This window comes from Chiroxiphia lanceolata, chromosome 14, assembly GCF_009829145.1.
Source record: "Chiroxiphia lanceolata isolate bChiLan1 chromosome 14, bChiLan1.pri, whole genome shotgun sequence".
Lineage (NCBI taxonomy): Eukaryota > Metazoa > Chordata > Aves > Passeriformes > Pipridae > Chiroxiphia > Chiroxiphia lanceolata.
The window spans coordinates 18,265,958-18,286,348 of NC_045650.1; the positions used below are offsets into that span (position 1 = coordinate 18,265,958).

A 20,391-nucleotide genomic window follows, 5' to 3' on the forward strand; every position below is an offset into this window, starting at 1 on the left:
GTGGGTTTTGCCAAAGTGGAGGGTGGCCCCATGGCACCTCCAAAGTCCCAAGCAATGACAAGACCCCTGTAGGGATGGTCCACACCATCATAACCACTTCTCTGCATGTGGGAAGCTGCCTCCCCTCCCCATGAACAGACCACTAACCTCTTAAGAGGAGCCAGATGAGCGACAAAGTCACACGGTTAAAAACAGGACTTTTATTTTTTATGTAAAAAAGAGGACATAAAAATGGACCTTTTTTATTTTTTTTTCTGCTCAGGTTCTGACAGCCACTGGCTGCTGTCCCCACTGCTTACATTTATTCTCCAGCTATGGAGGGGAGGATAGACAGTTAAGATAAAAGCAATGAATGAGGTTAAAAGTCACAGAATCTCTGCGGGGATGAATCTCAGAACAAAGCAGCCTGGATCCTTCCCCATTTAAAAGGAGCTAAAATCCTGGCACACTACCCCTGTGTGTAGTGTGACAGAGAGATCTTTGACCCCCAGTAAGCCATTCCACATAAGGAAATTAGGAAAAGTCTTTCTGAAACTGCTTAAGCCCAACACCCAATGCCCCTTGCAGAGCTGCCTCTGACCAAGCTTTTCCTGACAAGGACTCCAGTCCCAGCAGCCCTTTAGAAAAGCACACAGGCCAGTCACCCCCTGGTCACCCTCTGTTCCCCAGCAACATCCCCACTTTTAGCCTTCAGAGCACACTGGGCACCAAAACCAGGAAAGGCAACCCAAAGCCCTGCAGTTCCAATCCAACAAGTGGGTAGAGAGGAGGAAAGAGACAGCAAGAGGTACACCCTGGCAAGGGCACTGGGTTTGGGGATCAGCTGACAAGCAACAAGCATATCCCTGGGCAATGCAGTAAAAAGAAGGAAGTAAATGTTTTAACGTTTACCTTTTGTGAAAAAGGTAAAAAGAAAAAAGAAGGTATTGAAGAATATCTGGGTGGACTATTTGAATTCATGTAGGTCATGCCAAGCATGTGGCCAAGTTAAAAACAAAGCAGAGCCCTTTCAATAACTGATCTGACTGTCCCCATCCAAACCCATTCAGATGGGCTGTGACAAAGCCAGTCCTCCAGGCACCAATACATTCATGTAACTGTCAGGTAACAGCTTCAGCCTTGGAAGAAAAGGAAGTGGCAGTACTAGAAGGGGGAGAAAGATTATTCCACCCTCTAGGTGAAAACAGACACCAAGTAAGAGCCAGAAGCTACAGCTTTCCTGAAGATATCACTTCTACTGGCATCACGGTGCTCAGCTTTAGAGATCAACCCAGTGCAGGGACAGCCAGGCACCCCACTCCTCTGGCAACCCTTAAAACAGGATGAAGAGGGGCACCTGAGCAGGGCACATCCTGGGCAAACACACCCGCTCACTCATACACAGCAGAAAAGAACCTGGAGCTTGCTGGCCCCTCTGCCAACACAGCCAGTCCTCCTCTTCCCAAGGCCTCAGATTCCTCCTTCCTTAATGATGAGGTTGCCTGCTTTGGACAGATCCAGTTGCTTACTCCGAGCTCTCTTTGACCTCCTTTTGTTTCTTCTTCTTCTTCTTCTTGGTGCTGGTGTCAATGATCTGTGGAGAGGTTGGAAAGGTCAGCAAGAAACCAAAAAGGAATCCCTCACTGCTCATTTCAGGAGGAACAGCCCCACTCCAGAAGCACTGCAGGCTCCCCATTGCCACAATGCTCCCTCACCACCACAAAAGCACTCAAGCACAGACCGAATGCCAGCACCATCCTCCCCCCAGGGCCCACAACAGGGCACCAGAGCACAGAGGTGGCCTGGCAGGAACCCATCAACTGTCCCAGGGCTGCTCACCCCATCCCTGCCCCACTGCACATCCACCCCCACAAGCCTCACCTGCCCTATCTCCCAACAGCCAGTTCAGTCTACAAATGCACCTCTGTAAAACATCTTTCTCTGCTCTGGGAGCCTGGCACTTTGTGGACATGCACAGCAGGATGCTGAGGTGTTTATCTTGGAGGTATCTGGGACACACAGCAACCTCCCCCACGTTTGGACCACACCATGGCAGCACCCATTACATACCACTTCTATTTGCTCTCCCCCGCTCTTGGCTGCCTCTTTGGCCTTCTTCTCTTTCTTCTTCTTTTTCTTTTCCTTTTTGCTCAGCTCCTCTGGTGGAGGGGTGGCAGGGGACGGGGGGGTCACAGCTTCATCACCTTCACTCTCCGACTCTCGCTTCCTCTGTTGGGGGACACGTTGTCAGACACACCAACACCTTCCAACGGAGCTCAGGGGAGGGGAAAACTGTTTGCAAGCCCACTGCAGTATTTTGCCTGATTCAATCCAGCTTCAGTTAACAATGCTTTGGGCAGGCAGGGTGACCTGCAGACTGTCAGTGGCCCCTCCAGCATACGCTGTCCAGGATTTGCTTCTGCCAGTATTGCACCCTGTACTTCTCAAGGTTTCCTGTATCCCAAATATTCAGGTAAAACACTACTTCACCTTTTCAGAGGCATGCAAAAGCCTTGACTTAGGGAATTTACTTAGGGAATTTTAGATGCAACTCTTGCATGGACCTTTCTGCAACTGACTGTCATCTCCAAGAAGGTTCTCTGCACTCAAAGCACAGAATCCCAGAGACAAACACCCAGGGAGGATAAGGCCTTCAGTAGGTCACCTTACAGCCAGCTTGTGGGCCACTGCACATGTAGAGGGTCTAGGCTCCCACAACATGGAACACCCTGTGAAACAAGCAGCACACAGTCCATCACCCAATACAAGCTGCCTAAAGGAAGTGGTGCATATCCATTCTTCATCAGGGCCCAAAAATGCTACAGCCAGAGAGCACTAACGATACTCACTTTTGAAGTCTTCTCCAGCTCTGACACAGGTTGGTGATCAGCAGCTGCTTCTTTCTTGGAAGAATCCCTGAAAGGAAAGATGCCCAGGTTGAGCAGGACAGTTGCTGCTTCACACTGCTCTGCACACATACAAACCCCCGTTCCCCTCACAAGGGCTCCACAACCCACCCCAGGAGCTGGGTGGGGAAGTTGGTGTGGGGAAGACCTGCAGCCTGCACCAGGGCCAGCTGGGCTGGGCAACAGCAAGGCCTTTCCCATTAATTTAGCAGACTGACTCCCTCTAGAACCACAAGACAGGCTAAAAAGGGATAACTGTCTGCTCGGGCACTTTCCTTCCAACACTGCCCAACATCTGCAAGAAATGCAACTGCACCACACAGGTCGGGACAGCCAACAGCCCTGGGCCAAGCCTAACGCGTCCCACGATCAAACAGCAGCACCCAACCTTGCCCTTGCTGCACAGTGCTCCCCTCTGAACACCACGAGGGAGCCACACATCCTCTACCCACCTGTAATCCACATACTCCTTCTTCCAGGAATCTGGTGTGTTCTCGTTGGGCTTTCCATGCTTGTCCAGAAGACCCTTCTGGATCATCATCTTCTTCTGACTGGCCTGAGAGCGAAGTGCAACAAGTCAAACTGCAGCTCCAGGTAAGAAAGATTCCCTCCTGGGGCTTCAGCCACTCAGCCTAAGAGGAGGTAATCCAGGAACAAGCCAAGACAACAACTACAGTGTGCTTAATGCTTTTCCAAGGACCTTCTAGTAAATCACACAAAACATGCCCTGCACAGCAGCCTAAATCTCAGACCAGAGGCATCTTCATTAGTAAATAAGGAGCCAATGGATGTTCCCACCCTTCCTGTTCTTCAGGTACAATTTAGTGTCTCACAAGACAGTTTGCATTTAAACAGTGTTGCAGCTGCACCAAAAGGAAAAGCAGCTCCTTGCCCAGCCCCTCCAGAGCCATCAGCATGGGGTGATAGATGAGGGTCATCTTTGCACAGAGTGCTAATGCCATCCACTTCACATCATTTGGCTCTTTACCAGAGGAGGGCTGGTGCTGTACAGACCCAAGAAGCCCATTCCTTAACACCTACAGTGGCCCCAGCTGGGCCTGGAGCAAAACTGCCCAGGCTCTGTTGGGAGGGAAAGCCATCACTCCCTGGCACTGTGAAGTGCCACCCCCATGGCTCCAGAATTACAGGAAATCCCTGAAGAAGACACAGGCACAGCTCTGCCCAAGGGGGACCCCAGAGTCCCACATCCCACCAGCTGGGCTCCCACCACTGCACTGGGACAGACTGCACCCCCACACCACTCACCTTGGGGCCCAGACCCCATTTTCGGGGATATGTGTCCCTCTCCATGATCACTCTCTTGATCTTTGCCACGATGCCATGGTCACAGGTAGAAATGACTGCTGTGGTCATCAAGGCAGTGGCTGCAGAAGCAGGCAGGGAGGCCATTAACTCTTTAATAGCAAGACTATCAGCACAAAGAGGACCAACACCCTCCACCAGGGCTGTCTCACCCCAAAGACTCACTGGAAGCAGGTTCTGGACTAACACTTCCATGAGCTGCCCTGCTCAAAGGCAGCAAGTGTGCCAGCCATGGATTAACAACACCACTCCCAGGCATCTCAAGGAACCACACCACCACAGGAAGGAACAGAGCTGCTCCTTTGCCAGCTCCCAAAGTCTTGCAGAACCAAGCTAGAGGAGACTAACCCTACCAATAATTTATGTTTTTCTCCCCAGGACCCCAAGATGACCAGAGTGCAGGCAGTACAAAGAGCAGGGTTGAATGGCCTGGCTGTGTTAGAGCTCCCAAGGCTCCTCAATCCCATGGGTCTGGACAGAGCACGGGGCCATGCAGCACTGAGCACCATCACTGCGTGTCAGCACCTGTCACCTACACAGCTTCTCTGAAGGCCCTTTAAAGGGCACCCTTTGAAGTCACTGCACAAAAGGTGGCAGTTGTTTGAGTCCCTTTGCACTGATCTGCTCAGGTAGTGTGATGTGCCAGGTGGCAGCGTGTGATCAGACACCATCCCTCGTCCCAGTGAGGACGGAGTCCCCCAGAGAGGGGCTCCAGCCCTGCCAGCACTGCTCCCCTCCTGCAGGCAGCCAGCCACACATCACAGCAGCCCCCAGCAGGACACTGGGAGACTGCTGGATGTCTGGAGGCTGCACAGCACCCAGACCCTAGAACAGGAACCAGGGTGCTGCAGGAGGGCAGCACCACTGCACTCAGAGAATGGATAAACTGCGTCATCACCTCACACACACAGCACACCTGAGCACCATACACAGCTCATGAACCCTTCACAGCCTGCCCAGGACTGCCTGTGTCTTAACACCAAGTGCCTTGGGCCCACAGTCCCCATTAGGAAGCACTAATCAAACCTTCTCTGCACGGGGACTCATTCACTGTCACACAGCCTGGTATTTCTGCAGTTAGCTGGGCACAAGAAGAATGAGGAGTTTCATACCCAGGCAGATAGCTTCTCCTTTCGTGGTGATGACAACAATCTCCTGATAAAGCTCAATACCATCTTCATACCTCAGAACACCAGGCAGCATGATCTTGGCTCCATAGCAAATGGCATTAACCTGAAAATGTAGAGAACAGGAGGGCTTATAGCTCTTAGAAGAGTAAAAACAAGGTAACGAGTGCCTCTAATTTTTAGCTTCCCATTGCCATTACCATCCCAGCAATAATACCCCTAATTATTTATTTTTGTCCATTACGTAAAACTTGGGGGCTTTGGAAGAAGCCAGCAAAGCATCTATCACAGTGGGTGAGGCAGATCTCTCATAACCATCAGCATCCTCCTCAAGTGAGGAGAGCAGATCCTGTCACTTAATTCTTGGCTCTTGCATCTCACTGCTGATCTGGCAGTGGCTCTCACTGGGTTCTACACAAGTCACAATCAGGACAGCTTTGGACGTCACACGGCTCCTGGTTCCCCATATTAAATCTGTACAAGTCAAGAGGACACTGTGCACTGTCAGCTGGCCCTGCCTCAGGAACTCACTGCACTGTCTTTCATGACGAGCCTCTTGTGTGAAGTCAGCAGCTTCTCCAGGGGCAGGACGACTCTCCTCAGGTAGCTTTCATCCCTGTTGTTGTCGTACTGCCACTGTGCATCCAGCACGTCGTGCATGGTCACCATGTTGTCCTGCCAAGACACAACCCCTCTAAACTCTCCCACCAGCCATCAACTTGAAACACCAACACATACACAAAAAAGCAGCTAAAGTCCAACAGCAAACGTGCTGAAGGGAGTGAACAACAGATGCCCAACTCAAGCATTAAAATGCATTCTAAAAGAAGCAAGAATACTTTCCATCTGGAGCTTGAGGGCAGCCTGACTTGGGCTACCAGACTTCAACCTTCCTAATCTCAGACAGCACTTGGATCTAGTGTACAAGGTCTGTCCACAGGAAACTTTAAAATACAACCTAATGTAACTTCCTGGGACTTCTAGACAGTCTAAATTAACCAGCTCTTCCAACTGCACCATGGAATAAATCTTGAAGCAGCTGTAAGCACCCAACACCTGGAATTCAGAAATGACTGCCAGTGATTACGGCTGTGCTAAGAGCACAGATGGGTGGGGAAGCACTTGCATTTTGATACTGCAGCTTTGCAAAGAGAGAAATTAGTTCTGGAGGATCCATCTATGACCTGACTGAAAAGACTGTACAACCATTCAAGATCACACCAGGCTGCATCTCCCAGGCTCATTCCAATGGAACACATTCCCTAGGCTGTGCCAATGCCAAGCTGACAGCTCACACTCCTGAACTTGTGGAATGTGTGGTTTGTAGGCTGAGAAACACAGGTGACATAAAACAAATCTTCAGTCACCACGGTGCACTTCCCAGTCACTCGCTGTCCCAAAGTTTAATTACCAGAACAGGAGCAACATCCTGAACTGAACTCAACACTTTGGTTACAGACAACCTACAGAAAGAGCTCCCACTTTTCGGGGGCTATTCACAAAACTCCTCCCGGCAGCCACGTGCCTAAACCTTCTCCTAACAGTAAAACTCACACAGTTCCAAGAAATCCTTCGCAATTCTGACCATTTCAAGGGGGCTGGTTACAGTGAGAGCCGCCACTCTACCTTCTCTCCCAGGACGCCCGAGCGGACTCTGCGGAGCTCTTGCATCTGGCCCCCCGCACCCAGCAGCAACCCCAGGTGGACACACAGAGTCCTGATGTACGTGCCTGCTTCACAGCTCACCCAGAAGATACCTGGAATCGATGACAGAGAAGTATTTAAAGCTGTCATCTAGAAATGAACCACAGAAATGAACCACATCCTTTAAGAGAAGCCGTATTTCCAATCCTTCACAGAGCCATCAGAATGGGGTGATAGATGAAGGTCATCTTTGCCCTGAGAGCTAGTGCCATCTAATTGACATCATTTGGCTCTTCCATGAAGGATGCAGCAGTACAAGAAACAGATGGGATTTGATTCTCAGCACACAGAAACAATGCATGAAGCACTTACTGCTTGACAATGGGGAGAATTTAGGTCTTAAGACATCTGCCAAGAATACAAAGCAGCCCATTTCACAGAAAATTTCATCAGCTGCTGGTTTAAGAGGAAGAAAGCAGGAAAGCCCTGTTTTACCTAATCTTTTCTCAGGATCATACTCCACCAGCTTGCTCTCATAGATGGTTCTGACTCTCAGTTGTCGTTTGACAGCAGCAATGAGGGGTGGTCGCTGAAAAACCGCGCCTGTCAGAGTTTCTACTGCCTGAGGGAGGAAGGAGAAGCAATAGCTCACACCTGTGCCCAAAGGTAGGAGGACCTTGGGAGTCTCCAGCAACCATGACCATTCCCATGAGTAAGAAAACACAAGGTTCATCATAATTTGGTGATGTCATATTTCATAAAGCCAATCCAAACCCGTGATGTGCTCAAGATGAGCTGCCAGTGAGCACAGCCAGGCTTTTCCCATCAGGTGGCAGCGTGTGATCAGACACCATCCCTCGTCCCAGTGAGGATGGAGCCCCCCAGAGAGGGGCTCCAGCCCTGCCAGCACTGCTCCCCTCCTGCAGGCAGCCAGCCACACATCACAGCAGCCCCCAGCAGGACACTGGGAGACTGCTGGATGTCTGGAGGCTGCACAGCACCCAGACCCTAGAACAGGAACCAGGGTGCTGCAGGAGGGCAGCACCACTGCACTCAGAGAATGGATAAACTGCGTCATCACCTCACACACACAGCACACCTGAGCTCCATTCCTGCCCCCTCATCTCCCACCAGTGCCCAACACTTTGCATGCCAGGTGTCAGCATGGCTGAGAGCACGGGAGACTTACCCTGGCCAGCTGAGCCTCACTCTCAATTGCATTGTGCAGCCGAACAATTCCCACATACTCTTTGCCTGAAAGAATGACAAGAGCAGTCAGGAGCGGCCACTTGCATTTAATGTTGACCTCCAGGTCCACACTCCCTCAAAGCCACGTGCCCCCAGGGCCCTGAAATCTTAACAACCACCTCTCCTAGGAAGCATGCACAGTTTATTCTGGAGCCAGTTATTCTTCCAAGGAAATAAACGTAAGCTACATTTATTTCTTCACCAATTTTTATTTCACCGGACAGGTAAGAGGCTGAGGCTGTAAGTTCAATTAGCACATAAAACCTTGTCAGAAGTGCTTTCACTGACTTAAAACAGTACAAGCCCCAGAGAAGCAACCAAAAATCACTTGTGACAGCATGGATGTGTCCTCAGTGGCTCAGAATGACATGCAACCCTTGAATTCAAGGCACTGAAGGCCAAGATCGACCCTTTCAGTACTGGAAATCTCCACTTTGTCTCCAAAAGCACTTCACACGTCCCCAGTCACTGTAAATGGCCTGGGCAACAAACATACCTGCGCTCTGCTGAGATTTGACCAGGCGTGTTGTCCTCTCAATGCACACAATGAGGCACCCAGTCACCTTAGGATCCAGAGTGCCGCTGTGTCCGGTCTTCTCCACTCGGAGGATGCGCCGGATCCACGCAACCACCTCATGAGAGGATGGATTGGAAGGTTTGTCGAGGTTAATAAAGCCAGACCTGTAGTGCAAGATGGCAGAGAGCAGGGGCTAAGCATCGAGGCAAACACAGCAAGAGTGCACACACTGAGCTGCTCCGTGCACAACAGTTCATATACTCCATGGTCAAGGAGTTCTCTTCTCCCCTGACTGCTCTGTACTTAAAGGAAACCAAACTCCAAGCAGTTTCAAAGCCTAGCAGGCCAAAGGACTTTTCCAAAGACTCCAGAGAGTTCCTCAGGCGTTTGCATGTTCATCCACAGACTAGCCACAGTCCCAGAAAAAAAGCAAACTTTACATTAGATGTTCACTGATTACTGGTAAGGCCCTGAGTCAAGCAGAAACGTACAAGGCAAACCCAGACAGAAAATGTTCTTAAGGTATTACCTGTGAAAGAAAAATAAACCACTCTGGCCCTTACTGCACTCACCTAACATAATCAGAAATCTCTCTCTTCAGAGGATTAGCACCGGAAGGAAGAGGTGTGTAGTGTGCTGTCCTCACATTTAACTTGTCAAAGCTCTATAAAATCCAAGCAGAAGCAGAAATTACAAATCTTCTTGAGCTCACCCTGGTATCAGCATTGCTTTCCTACAATACATCTCTCCCAGCTACACAAGATCTGATTTGTAAATGTCAGGGCCACTTCCAAAATCAAACACACCCAACAATGAAACCACAATGTTTCACAGAAAAAGAAACATACAAATCTTGCGCTGAAATAGATGGGAAAGCAACAGAACACACATCTTTACAGCAGAGGATAAATCCAGTATGCCCCAGAAACTCAGCACAAGCAACTTGGGAGTCTATACACATCACAACCTATGGTCAGACCCAAATAAAAAGCTCAAGAAACCTGGCACGGTACACTTATACATCAGGCATGAAAATGATACTGCTGGTCAGACTCGATGACACGATTTCTGCATGCAGTGGGGTTACACAAAGCAGCAGTGCACTTCCACAGGCAGAGGACAAAAGGAGCGGGAGCAGGGACGGACCACGAGGCCGAGCAGAACTCGCCGTACCTTTAGCAGCAAGGGCCACTGCGACGTGTTCAGCAGGGGCACTCGGGACTCGGGCTTGATGAGAAAGTCCTCCGTGTGCTGAATGTCCTGTGGGGGGGCGGAGTTCACCGGGATCAGAGCGGGAAAAGCCGGCGGGCCGCGCTCCCGCCGCCTCCACGCGCCCGCTCCACGTGGCCCGGGAGGTTCCGCTGCCGCATCCATGTGGGGCGGCCGCGCTCCCTGCGGGAACGGCGCGGGAGAAACCCATCCCATCCCTACCCATCCTCCCCATCAACCATCCCACCGCGTCCCCACGGATGGGTCTGGAGGAGCCCCCCGCGGCATCCCAAACCCGGCCCGGGCAGACCCCCGCTCCCGCCGCTCACCGCAACATCCTCATCGGCGAGCACCCGCTTCTCCTTCTTCCTCTTCCTCTTCACGGTGGAACCTGCGGGAGCGACACGCCGGGAGTGAGCGCGGGGAGCGGGGCAGGCCCGGGAGGGGAAAGGGGGGACGGCGCGGGGAGGGGGCAAAATCGCCCGCAGACCCTTCCCCCCCGTGTCCGCCCGGAGCCCCCCGCCGGTCCCCACCGCTGCGCACCATCCCCGTCCGCCATGGCCGCGTGGTGTCCCCGCCGCACGCACCGGAGCGGCCGCCCCGTCCTGACGGCCCCGCGTCACCGGCTTCGCGTCACCGGCCCCGCGTCACCGGCCCTGCCCGCCCCTCGCAGCGCCCTTTCCACCGCCCCGGCGGGGAGGAGCATCCCCGCCCGGCAGGAACTTCCCCGCTGCTGCCATTCACCACTGCTACTCAACTAGATACAATTCTAGTAACAGTTTCGTCTCTCCGAATTTAAAAAGGTCATAGAATCAACCGTGTTGGAAAAGACCTCCGAGATCGTTAAGTCCAACCCTTGATCCAGCACCGCCCTGGCTACCAGATGATGGCACTAAGTGTCACATCCAGTCTCATCTTAAAAACCTCCAGGGACGGTGAGTCCACCACCTCCCTGGGCAGCGCATTCCAGTGTCTGATCACGCTCTCTGTAAAAAATTTTTTCCTAATATCCAACCTAAACCTCCCCTGGCAGGGCTTAAGACAGTGCCCTCTTGTTTTACTGACAGCTGCCTAGGAGAAGAGACCAACCCCTACCTGGCTACAACCTCCTTACAGGGAGTTGTAGAGTGATGAGGTCTTCCCTGAGCCTCCTCTTCTCCAGACTAAACAACCCCAGCTCCCACAGGCTCTCCTCACAGGACTCACAGGACTTGTGCTGTTCCTATGTACTTTTTGCTACACAGATTTTTACTTTGTTTCCCCGGCAGATAGAGACAGCAGCAGAAAAGAAATAAGGTAGCAGTCCATTCATCCTTTACGCCCTCCACCACTACTTTAATTCTCAAATTCCCTCAGCTGTAATGGAGTTGCCACTGTGCAGGCTCAGTTCTTTGGGTTACCAGCTGTTACACAGAGACTGAGGTCAGGCCACCACCATCAGTCCCCAGACTTGCGGTCAGCCACCAACACCCTTCACCCACCACAAAATGCACAGCCTCGTGTTGGCTGCAGCATCTCTCGTTTTCAGGAGGGGAAAAAAATTAAAATCTCCTTTTTTTGTGTTTTTGTTGGGGTTTTGTTTGTGTTTTGTGTGGGCTCTTTTGTTTTCTTTAAAAAAACAACTCCAGCAACATTTGATCCCAGATGCCCAAATCCTCCAACACACACTAACTGCAGCCAGTCCTTTAATGCACAGCCTTGTTCTGTCCCGAACTGGCCCTTCCGCTTCGGGATTACACTTTTTCCAAGCAGGACAACATCCAGTACATACAGTGAGCAGTTTACTATGACACAAGGTGAACACATCTGCTCATCAACCATGGCTTGAGTGCATTACAGAGTCGGTATTAAAAATAAATAGCGGGACAGTCTGTGTTGAAGTGACCAGTCCGAGCAGTCCCTGTAGGCACTCAGAGCCCCTGCCCGGCAGGGCTCAGCATCTCCTGCAGCACCAGGTGCAGTAGGTGGTTCTGCTCGGCGCTCAGCAGCGGCCACAGCTCTGCCTGCAGTGCCTTCAGCGCTTCCACGTCCTTCTCCTGGCACGCCAGCACGGCCGACTGCAGCAGCAGGAACAGCTCTGCCGGCAGGTAGCTGGCGGCCGGCGGCAGCCCGCCCGCCCCGGGGCCACCCGCACCGCCGGTGGTGCTCGCCCCGCCGTCGGGCGCCTCCCAGCAGTACTGCTCCAGCGTGCGGGCGTGCTCGGGCAGCAGCTTGGCCGGCGGCGGCTGCAGCAGCAGCAACAGTAGCACCCGCGACACCTCGCAGCGCGCCAGCACGTCCAGGAAGGCACCTCCAGGAGCCGCCCCGGCCCCCGCCCCGCCGAGCCCGGCCCCGGCCAGCGCCTGCGCCCGCGTCAGCGCCGCCAGCGCCCCGGCGTAGTCGCGGGCGAGCAGAAGGCAGGACGCGCGCTCGGCCAGGCAGCGCAGCGCCTGCAGCGGCAGCCGGGCGGCCCCCAGCAGCTCCGCCGCCCGCTGCAGGGGCGCGGCGGCGCGGGCGGGCTGGCCCGTGTCGCGGAGCGCGGCCGCCAGCTCCAGGCACGGCCCGGCCGCCAGCGCGGGCTGCCCGCGCTCCAGGTGCAGGCGGGCGGCGAAGGCCCCGCAGCTCTGCGCCGCCGACACGTGCTCGCCGAAGCCGCCGCGCAGCCCCAGGCGCTGCCGCAGGTCCCGCTCCTGCCGCAGGAAGAGCCGCGCGGCCTCGGCCAGCGCGGCCGCCTCGGCGGGGCCGTGGAACAGGCTCTGCGCGCAGCGCGCCACGGCCAGCTGGCACCAGGCGGCGTAGGGCAGGCTCTCCTGGGCGCGCAGCTCCCGCGCCAGCGCGGCGAACTGCTCCGCCGCCTCCGCCACGTTGGGCTTGCGCAGGAATCGCCGCCGCAGCTTGGCCGACACCAGCCGGTACCGCGATAGGAAGTCGCCGTCGCCGCCGAGCCCCGGCCCGGAGCCGCCCGGCCCGGCGGGGCCGGAGCCGCCGCCCGCCGCCAGCATCGCCCGCTCCGCCGCGGAACTGACGCACCGCCCCGCCCCGCGCCGCCGCCCAATCAGCGCCCGCGCCGCTGTCGCGTAACAGAGGGGCGGGGCCTGGAGGAGGCGGGGAGGGGGCGCGGCCACTACAGACAGCGCTGAACGCGATTGTCCCCGCCCTTAATAGGCGTGGTTAAGACGGACCACGCCTATTCAGGGCGTGATTCTGGCTGGCGGGCCCCGCCCCGGGTGCGCGGCGGGGCTGAGCGGCGATTGCGCCCCCTGGCGGCCAGGCGGACCCGCCGCCGCCGCGGGATCGGGAGCGAGACGGGAATGGGACCTGGGACCGGGGTCGGGATGTGGACCGGGATGGCGACGGGCTCTTAAGCCCCCAGATGGGGCCGCAGCAGCCAGGTTCAAACAAGAAAGGTTGACACAAATGGTACCAGGTGGGTGGGTGAGCCTCCTGGCCGAAGGATGTGTGGGGGCAGGAATTTTAAGTGAGGTCAAAGGGATAAGAGAACTCTTGGAGTTTATCTAAATAGATAAACCACGCCTGACTCGGGAAACCCCCAGCAGCGCTGAAAATATTTGGTGCCCGAGAGGGTTAAGCGGGTATGTGAGATCACGTGTGCTTGCCTGCTTCCTGCTTTTCCATGACCATCTGCTGGAGGCACGGCCTGAGGGAGGGGCTGTTCCCGCTGTCCTGACGTCCCTACACGTGTGAGCACACGTACCCACCTGCACCCACCCTGCCAGCTGAGGTGACACGTTCTGCCAGACATCCCTCCCGCTGCCTCCCCAGCCCCGAGCGTCCCACCGGACAGGCTCGGTGGCGGGGGGCACTCCGCTTCCAGCGTGTCCCGAGCGAGCTCAGCGCAGCCACGTGGTTGCTGTGACACGAGCGCTGTCCCACCCGTGTCCCACCAGCACACGGGTGAGGCCCCTCGCCCCCCACCATGGCTCTGTGCTGCCTGTTGAGACCCCCGCGCTGGCACCTCCGCCCGCCGCCGCTCGCCCTGCTCGGCCCGGACCGCAGCCTGGGGACAACGACAAAGGGGAAAGGGAAGAAAAAGGCCAGGGGGGGCTGCAGCCTGCCAGATCCGTCCTGGGAGGAGAGGTACGGCTTTCCCAAAATGCCCAAACGCTCTTCCCAAGCGGCAAGTGAGAGCGTTTTGGGTTTGGGTTTGGGGTTTTACCCTCGTGCAGCTCTTCCCAGTAGGAATAGAAGAGGGGCTCAGCTGTTTTTTCCCGCGAGTTTGGCCCGGGGATAGGAATAATGGAAAAGACGAATGGAAAGGTTTAAGAGGAAAGGAGCAGACGGGTTGCCACAGTGGCAAGCAAAAAGTGACAGTCCGTTTGATTTGCAGTTCTCTGTCTGAAAGTAGTTGGCGCTGGGTGCTTTTGGAAGCAGCTCCAAAAATCCCAGTAACCAATGCCAGCAACTTATCCAGCTGTGGGGTGACGTTCTCCATGGGCTCAGTGAGCCAGTAGTTGATGGATAGTTATGATTGTTTGAACCACGTCCGCCTCACCCCTTATTCTGCCTTTTCTTTTTAAATCAGCTTTTGTGTGTTTTTTTCTTACTTGTTCTGCCTCAGATAAAAGCAGTGGCAAGTTCTGAGGTTTTTCTCTAAACAACTACTGTGTGGGTCAGCAAGGGTGGGCAGCTTGCAATTCCCTGCCTGCTCCACACAAACTGTGCATTTATCTCTGGTTCACTGGGAGTTTGGGTGTTCACAGCCAGCTCTGTCACCAGAACAGTCCTGCCTATGAAGTAGCTGTCAGGAATGTTATGCCATAGGTATCAGGGGGGAGCATCTCTGGGCACTGCCATGATGTTGTGCTTTCCAGGTTAGCAAATGCAGTGACTCCACTGTGGAGACTTCCCTACCAAGAGCAGCTGCAGGTAAGATGTGCTTCCATATATTTTTCTTTGCTGTGTTGCCCCAACTGCCTCTCCTATCCCCTTAAGCCATAGCCCTCATCATCTTAATGCCGTAAACTCTTCAGACCCCATTTACTGCTGCTTTAGTCCTTGTTATGGTGAAGGATAGAACTGAGAGGTTCCTTATGGTACAGAGAATGGGCACTTGCACAGTGATCCTGTCCTCTGTGGGACAGCTGGTTCACTGGGGCTTCAGGTGGGACCAAGTGGTGCTCCAAGGCCAGCTCTTGGGGACCATGGACATGGGATTTTTCCCTCTTCCTGTTGCCCCGAGCAGCTTTGGTGATGAAAAGGGCAGAGTTCCTCTGGGACTATATTTTCACTTGCAGTATTTCCTCCTGTTGGACTTCCTAGGGGTGGGTGATGAAGAGCTGCCCACCATCATGTGGTCCTGTGAGAGTGTTTCTGGCTTAGAACTCCTCTGCAGGTGAAGTATGAAACCCAGAGGAAGATTTTGCAGACACTGGCATCTCGTCTTGAAGAGCTGGGCATAGATGCACAGAAACCTGGTGGGCTCTGCTGTCCTCTCCAGCCTGTAGTCCCTTCAGTGAGTATCCTGTGGGAGTGCTCTCCCCTTTGAGCCACTCACAGCCTCTCACTCAACAACTGAAGAGTCTCATGGTGGGCATTATTTGCTTGCAAAGAGTGTGTCTGTGGCAGTCCTTGCTAGCTTCTGCTTTGCAGCCTGTGACTGCCTGAGAGTGAAATAAGTCCAGTGCTTAGGAACCCTTTTTTTTGCGTCCAAGGCTTCCCTGATAAACCTGTCACCTTTCTGTCAGAGAGAGCCATTTCTTCCTCCCCAGGGGAAGTACTGGGGTTCTCGTGCACAAGCTCCATTTCTGTGTTTTGCACATTCACATGTATCTTCCCATGTTGCCAACAGAACAACCAGGCAGGGTTATTTGGCTTTCCTCCATTACTTTTAATCTAAGGCTTTATTTTTTCTTCTTTTCTCCCTCAGCCCATCATTAATGGCTACCGAAACAAATCTACTTTCTCTGTGAACCGAGGACCGGATGGGAACCCGAAAACTGTGGGGTTGTATGTAGGAACTGGCAAAGGTCAGTGCAGGACAAGACACTCAGTAGAAAACTGCTGGCGTGAGCTGGGCTGGGGCAAGGCTCTGCTTGACAGCCTCCTCTCAAGTTAGAAGCCTGAATCCTGGGGGATGCCAACCACCAAAGCAGGGCAGCAATTTTAACACCTCAGTTCATTTGCTTCTTAAGAAATACCAGCTCCTAATTTGCAAAATACAACAGGAAGGACGATGGATGGGGTATCAGCCCCTTCAGGATTTAGCTTTGTTATTCTTAATTATGCTGTTCTCATGTTTTTGCCATGCTCCAGGAGCCTATGCTGAGCAGGAAGAACATGGAGGGGTGTGCACTTCCATAGGCAGCAGAGCAATGTTGAAACATTTGGAGTGCATGAGGCAGTTTGGTGTTGTGCAGTGAAGATGTGAGCAGTGTGCTCCTTGCAAGGGGCACCTGGATAACAATTTTTTCTGTTTTCTTCTTTTTTTAAAATTTGTACAATTCAGGGGAAAGGCCTCTCCAAAGTTTATCATGTTTAGATGGTACAGTGGTTTACTGTGCCCTGAAACAGAACAATTAAATACCTGTCCATCTCTCTCCAGCAAGAAATATTGTCTGTGTGAAAGCCAACCACATGAAGAACATGCCCTCAACACACATACAAGTAGCCCAGGTAAATAAATAAGTCATGTCTGTCCCTAGACTGTGGAATAGAGGGACTGCAATAACTCTTGTTTGGGAGAACATTGTAATTTTAGTTACTCTGTGTTTTCAAGTTCATTTTCATGGTCTGAAAAGTTTCATGCCTGACTCTGGTTGATGGAGAAGTACTTTTTTAAAACTTGCATCTTAATGTTGCAGCCTCTAAACTGTTCCAAAGAATGAAATTAATCAAATGACAACGAATTCCTGCCAATCTATTAAAACACTTAAGAATTGCAAATTGAAATTGTTGAAGTGTCTTGTCTTTTGAGAGCCTGGAAAGAGCTTTCACCCAGTCTATTGAAAACAGAGAAACCAGATCATGCTGGTGGAAGGGCTGCCTGTCTTGGGGGTTAAGACCAGGGCAGTTGTCTTCGTGGTACTACAAGTGCCATTTCCCCTCCCTTCAGTGCTATGAAGAGTTCATCTCTCGTTCCCCCCTGGACTCCTGCATCCTCTTCCATGAAGGCGGACACTGGCGGGAGCTCGTGGTTCGTACCACCAGCCGTGGCCACACCATGGCCATCATCACTTTCCACCCCCAGGAGCTGGGCCAGGTGAGTATGTGCAGGACAGAGCCATTGGCAAGAGCCACATCAGATATCTCACGTGAGCCTGCTGGGTGTATCCCTGGGAAAAGGTGTCTAATCAGGTTACCCAAACAGCAGGTTTGCCTTTCTTGCTCTTAACAGGAGGCACTGGCTACTCAGAAAGCGCTGCTCAAGGAGTTCTTCACGTGTGGACCTGGAGCAGTCTGTGCCTTGACTTCACTTTATTTCCAAGAGAGGTATGTGTCTTGGCACAGGAATGAGTGGAAACAAAGCCACCTCCTTTTTATCCCCCTTCTCTGATCAAATTCAAATTCTATCAGTTCAAGGAGTGCTTGAAGAGAATGACAGATGTTTGGATCCCTCATAAAAGATGTGGCTTTAAAACGGCCCCATCTTTTTTTTTCCAAACCTGTAATACTTGAATACTCTGTGGTTCTACCTCATGGGAGTTATGAGCCTGGCAAACTGAAGAAAAAGCCTACAGTGACTTTTCCAAGACAGTAAATCATATTCGAAGCAAAACTGGGGAATAGACCAAGGACTGCTGCCTTCTGCTAGGTCATTTTGATCCTTTTAGTGAAATCTAGTCTGTGCTAGTCACAGATCCCTTAGAAAGAATCAAAATTCTTGATCTTCTCCCACAAAATAGAGGTTGCCTGGGGAGAAAACCATCCTCCCCTGCCCATGAGCACCCCGGGAGTGGCAACCAGCTCTCTGCTGCTTTCTAAGAGCTGGTTTTTGTGTGGTCTGCCAGCACCATGACACGCTGCTCCCACGAGCAGTCTCCCTACCAGCTGCTCCACGGGGAACCTCACATCTTTGAAGAACTGCTCGACCTGAAGTTTCGCATCTCTCCAGATGCCTTTTTCCAAGTGAACACGGCTGGAGCAGAAGTTCTGTACCAGGCAGTTGGGAAGCTCTGTCAGACTACTAGGGACACTGTCCTCCTCGACATCTGCTGTGGAACAGGTGGGTAGTGGCCGTGTGAGCCCAGCTCCCAGGGCTGGTGCTTTGCTGGTGCCAGAACTGATCCTTGCTATGTAAAGGCCTGTTTCTTCAGCATGAATGTACAGAGTATTTTTGTGTCCCGTGTTTCCAGGCACAATTGGTCTCTCTCTGGCTCACCAGGTGTCCAAGGTCATCGGTGTCGAGGTGGTGGAGAAGGCAATAGAGGATGCCAACTGGAATGCAGCGTTCAACGGTGAGTTCAAACTCGCCGTGGCAGAAAGTTTCAAACAAACTGCTGAAAAATTGGAAGTAGTAAGTGAGCAGGGGGACCTTAACACAGCAAAGGGTGGTTCATGTTATACCTAACACTTGGTGGGACTCTGTTCTTTTTGCTTCACAGGGATCTCAAACTGTGAGTTTCACAGTGGGAAGGCTGAGGCCGTGTTACCACAACTCCTGGCGTCGTGGGAGGATACCCGGCCGCTTGTTGCTGTGGTGAACCCATCTCGGGCTGGGCTACGTGAGAGAATATGCTATTTATTTTTTATTTTCATCTTAATTTAGTAACGATTTTTCTCTCATCCTTCATCCCTCTGGGAAGCAGAGGGATTTCTCCCGCTGCTCTACCCTACTTGATGTGCTAAGCTGTCAGCAGCATGGGTCTGAGACGGAACATGGCAAAATATGTGTCTCTTTTTCCCCTGTATTTTCGACAGTTCAGGGCAGTTCTGTGAGGCTCTGTGTGCAGTCATTCCTCCTTGGTCACTGGGAAAGCAGGGTGTGTTTTTGCAGATTACAGGGTCGTGAGGGCCATCCGGAATTGCAGGACCATCCGCAGGCTGCTCTACATCTCCTGCAAGCCAGAGGGTGAAGCCATGAGGAACTTCCTTGAGTGAGCACTCTCCTCCTCTCCACTGACCTTAGTGACAGACCCTATTATGTCCAGACAAGGCTTGGGAAGGTTTTTGTTGTGATTAAATTTTGCTGGGTGAGTTCTGCAGGTGAGATGCAGGACTAAGTGCGTGGGCAGGAGGGGTTTATGCCTCTGTGTTACTTTGGGTTTCCCTGCAAGCTGCACTCACTGGTTTAAGGTAGGGGGTATTCTTTGGGTTTTACATACAGCAGGATGCATTATTGCATCAGTGAGGAGTAGAAAACAATGCAAACATGTTATAATGGCATTGTGCAACCTTCCCCAACAAAAGAGCACGTCTGGATGTGGATACAGAATCCACAGGGGTCACTGCAGGAAGGTTGACCCCTAGCCAACAAAGTGAAGCCAAGGGGATTAGTCACCTCCTTAGGGTTAGTCATGGGGCTTTATCTGGGGTAGGCCTGTTTTTAGGTGATAAATCTGTCTGCAGGTGACCATGAAGGTAGTGCAAAACTGAAAATTGCTTCCTAAGGGTATTAAGTGTCTTTCAGCTGGGATGGCTTGTGAGAAAGGAAGCTTTAAACTTGCCACTGACTGTTCAGCTTGTCCCTGAGGTCTTCAGAGCTGGTTTGGGATTCAGTATTGGTGGTCCCACACCTCAGCCAGTGTCAGCTGCAGACTCTGAGGGACATTAGCCAAACAAACAATACTTCCTCAGTGGTTCTTCTGTGCTATTGTGCTGCCAGCAATGGTGGGAATGGTTCTGCTACTGGTCTGAAGGTTGCTCTTTGCTTTCCACAGGCTGTGCTGCCCACCTGACCCACGGAAGAAGCTGACAGGAGAGCCGTTTGCCCCCGTGCTGGCAATTCCTTTTGACCTGTTTCCTCATACTGTTCATTGTGAGCTGGTGCTGCTGTTCACCCGCTGACAGGGAGGCAGGTATGCCAGCTGTGAGAGCTTGGGAAGCAACCTCCTACTGTGCTGGAGACTTGAGTCAATGGAGTTAGGATTTTAACTTATTTTCTGGATGGGTTGTATAAAAATAAATAATTTTGCTTTTTCTCTTACTTTGAGTTGCCTAGCAACACTGTTCTTTAAGGAACCACTTGGATTTCTGAGGTGAAAAGGTTCTCTGTAGCATTTCATCACCCTTCCTTCCCCTGCAAACCTGTTCTTGGGCTGCTGGTTAAAGCAGCCTGAAAAATACACTCTCCCTGTGTTGAGGAGTATGCCCAACTTGGTGTTCAAGCTGCAAATTGTACCCCAGGTGGTGGAAAATTGCTGGAGCCCCAGGCAAGGAGCACAAAGACCATGGAGTGAGTGGCTCCTCACCTAGACACTCTGCAGAACTCAATGAACAATGAGAGGACCCCAGACCCTAATTTTCCATTGGTCAGAACTGTTATGCAAGGGCTAGGAGATTT

At 52.6% G+C, this 20,391-nt stretch overlaps 3 protein-coding genes and 6 non-coding genes across 11 annotated transcripts; 1 reads left to right on the top strand and 8 right to left on the bottom strand.

Annotated features, from left to right (window-relative positions):
- Positions 1 to 254: 254 nt before the first annotated feature.
- Positions 255 to 10,587, bottom strand: DKC1 (dyskerin pseudouridine synthase 1). 3 transcript variants are annotated; one of them, XM_032701842.1, is made up of 15 exons: positions 10,497 to 10,587; positions 10,283 to 10,344; positions 9,918 to 10,004; positions 9,317 to 9,408; positions 8,724 to 8,908; positions 8,169 to 8,233; positions 7,475 to 7,601; positions 6,962 to 7,092; positions 5,867 to 6,010; positions 5,321 to 5,441; positions 4,152 to 4,270; positions 3,338 to 3,441; positions 2,829 to 2,895; positions 2,050 to 2,208; positions 255 to 1,573 (listed from the first exon to the last, which is right to left on the bottom strand). In XM_032701842.1, exons 1-15 carry the CDS (start codon positions 10,510 to 10,512, stop codon positions 1,505 to 1,507), a joined length of 1,548 nt encoding a protein of 515 aa, XP_032557733.1. In that variant the 5' UTR covers positions 10,513 to 10,587; the 3' UTR covers positions 255 to 1,504. The 3 variants fall into 3 exon arrangements, with proteins under 3 accessions (XP_032557733.1, XP_032557734.1, XP_032557735.1); XM_032701843.1 differs by having other exon boundaries at positions 10,487 to 10,514; XM_032701844.1 differs by lacking the exon at positions 255 to 1,573 and adding an exon at positions 2,645 to 2,708 and having other exon boundaries at positions 2,098 to 2,208; positions 10,497 to 10,569.
- LOC116794130 lies at positions 3,019 to 3,150 on the bottom strand. Its single transcript, XR_004359699.1, has one exon. It is a non-coding gene; the product is annotated as a small nucleolar RNA SNORA56 (small nucleolar RNA).
- Positions 3,791 to 3,866, bottom strand: LOC116794134. The gene has a single exon (XR_004359703.1). It is a non-coding gene; the product is annotated as a small nucleolar RNA SNORD83 (small nucleolar RNA).
- Positions 4,865 to 5,111, bottom strand: LOC116794132. The gene has a single exon (XR_004359701.1). It is a non-coding gene; the product is annotated as a small nucleolar RNA SNORD17 (small nucleolar RNA).
- On the bottom strand, positions 6,655 to 6,789 carry LOC116794129. The gene has a single exon (XR_004359697.1). It is a non-coding gene; the product is annotated as a small nucleolar RNA SNORA36 family (small nucleolar RNA).
- Positions 7,195 to 7,270, bottom strand: LOC116794135. The gene has a single exon (XR_004359704.1). It is a non-coding gene; the product is annotated as a small nucleolar RNA SNORD83 (small nucleolar RNA).
- Positions 7,819 to 8,065, bottom strand: LOC116794131. The gene has a single exon (XR_004359700.1). It is a non-coding gene; the product is annotated as a small nucleolar RNA SNORD17 (small nucleolar RNA).
- Positions 10,588 to 11,625: 1,038 nt separating the features above from the next.
- LOC116793800 (40-kDa huntingtin-associated protein-like) lies at positions 11,626 to 12,934 on the bottom strand. The gene has a single exon (XM_032701923.1). It carries the CDS (start codon positions 12,932 to 12,934, stop codon positions 11,864 to 11,866), a length of 1,071 nt encoding a protein of 356 aa, XP_032557814.1. The 3' UTR covers positions 11,626 to 11,863.
- A 612-nt stretch (positions 12,935 to 13,546) lies between these two features.
- Positions 13,547 to 20,034, top strand: TRMT2B (tRNA methyltransferase 2 homolog B). The gene is made up of 12 exons (XM_032702214.1): positions 13,547 to 14,030; positions 14,765 to 14,819; positions 15,286 to 15,405; positions 15,820 to 15,919; positions 16,495 to 16,565; positions 17,005 to 17,151; positions 17,287 to 17,381; positions 17,900 to 18,114; positions 18,245 to 18,346; positions 18,494 to 18,613; positions 18,886 to 18,985; positions 19,769 to 20,034. The coding sequence occupies exons 1-12, from the start codon at positions 13,870 to 13,872 to the stop codon at positions 19,893 to 19,895; spliced, it is 1,413 nt and encodes a 470-aa protein (XP_032558105.1). The 5' UTR covers positions 13,547 to 13,869; the 3' UTR covers positions 19,896 to 20,034.
- The last annotated feature ends 357 nt before the right edge of the window (positions 20,035 to 20,391 follow it).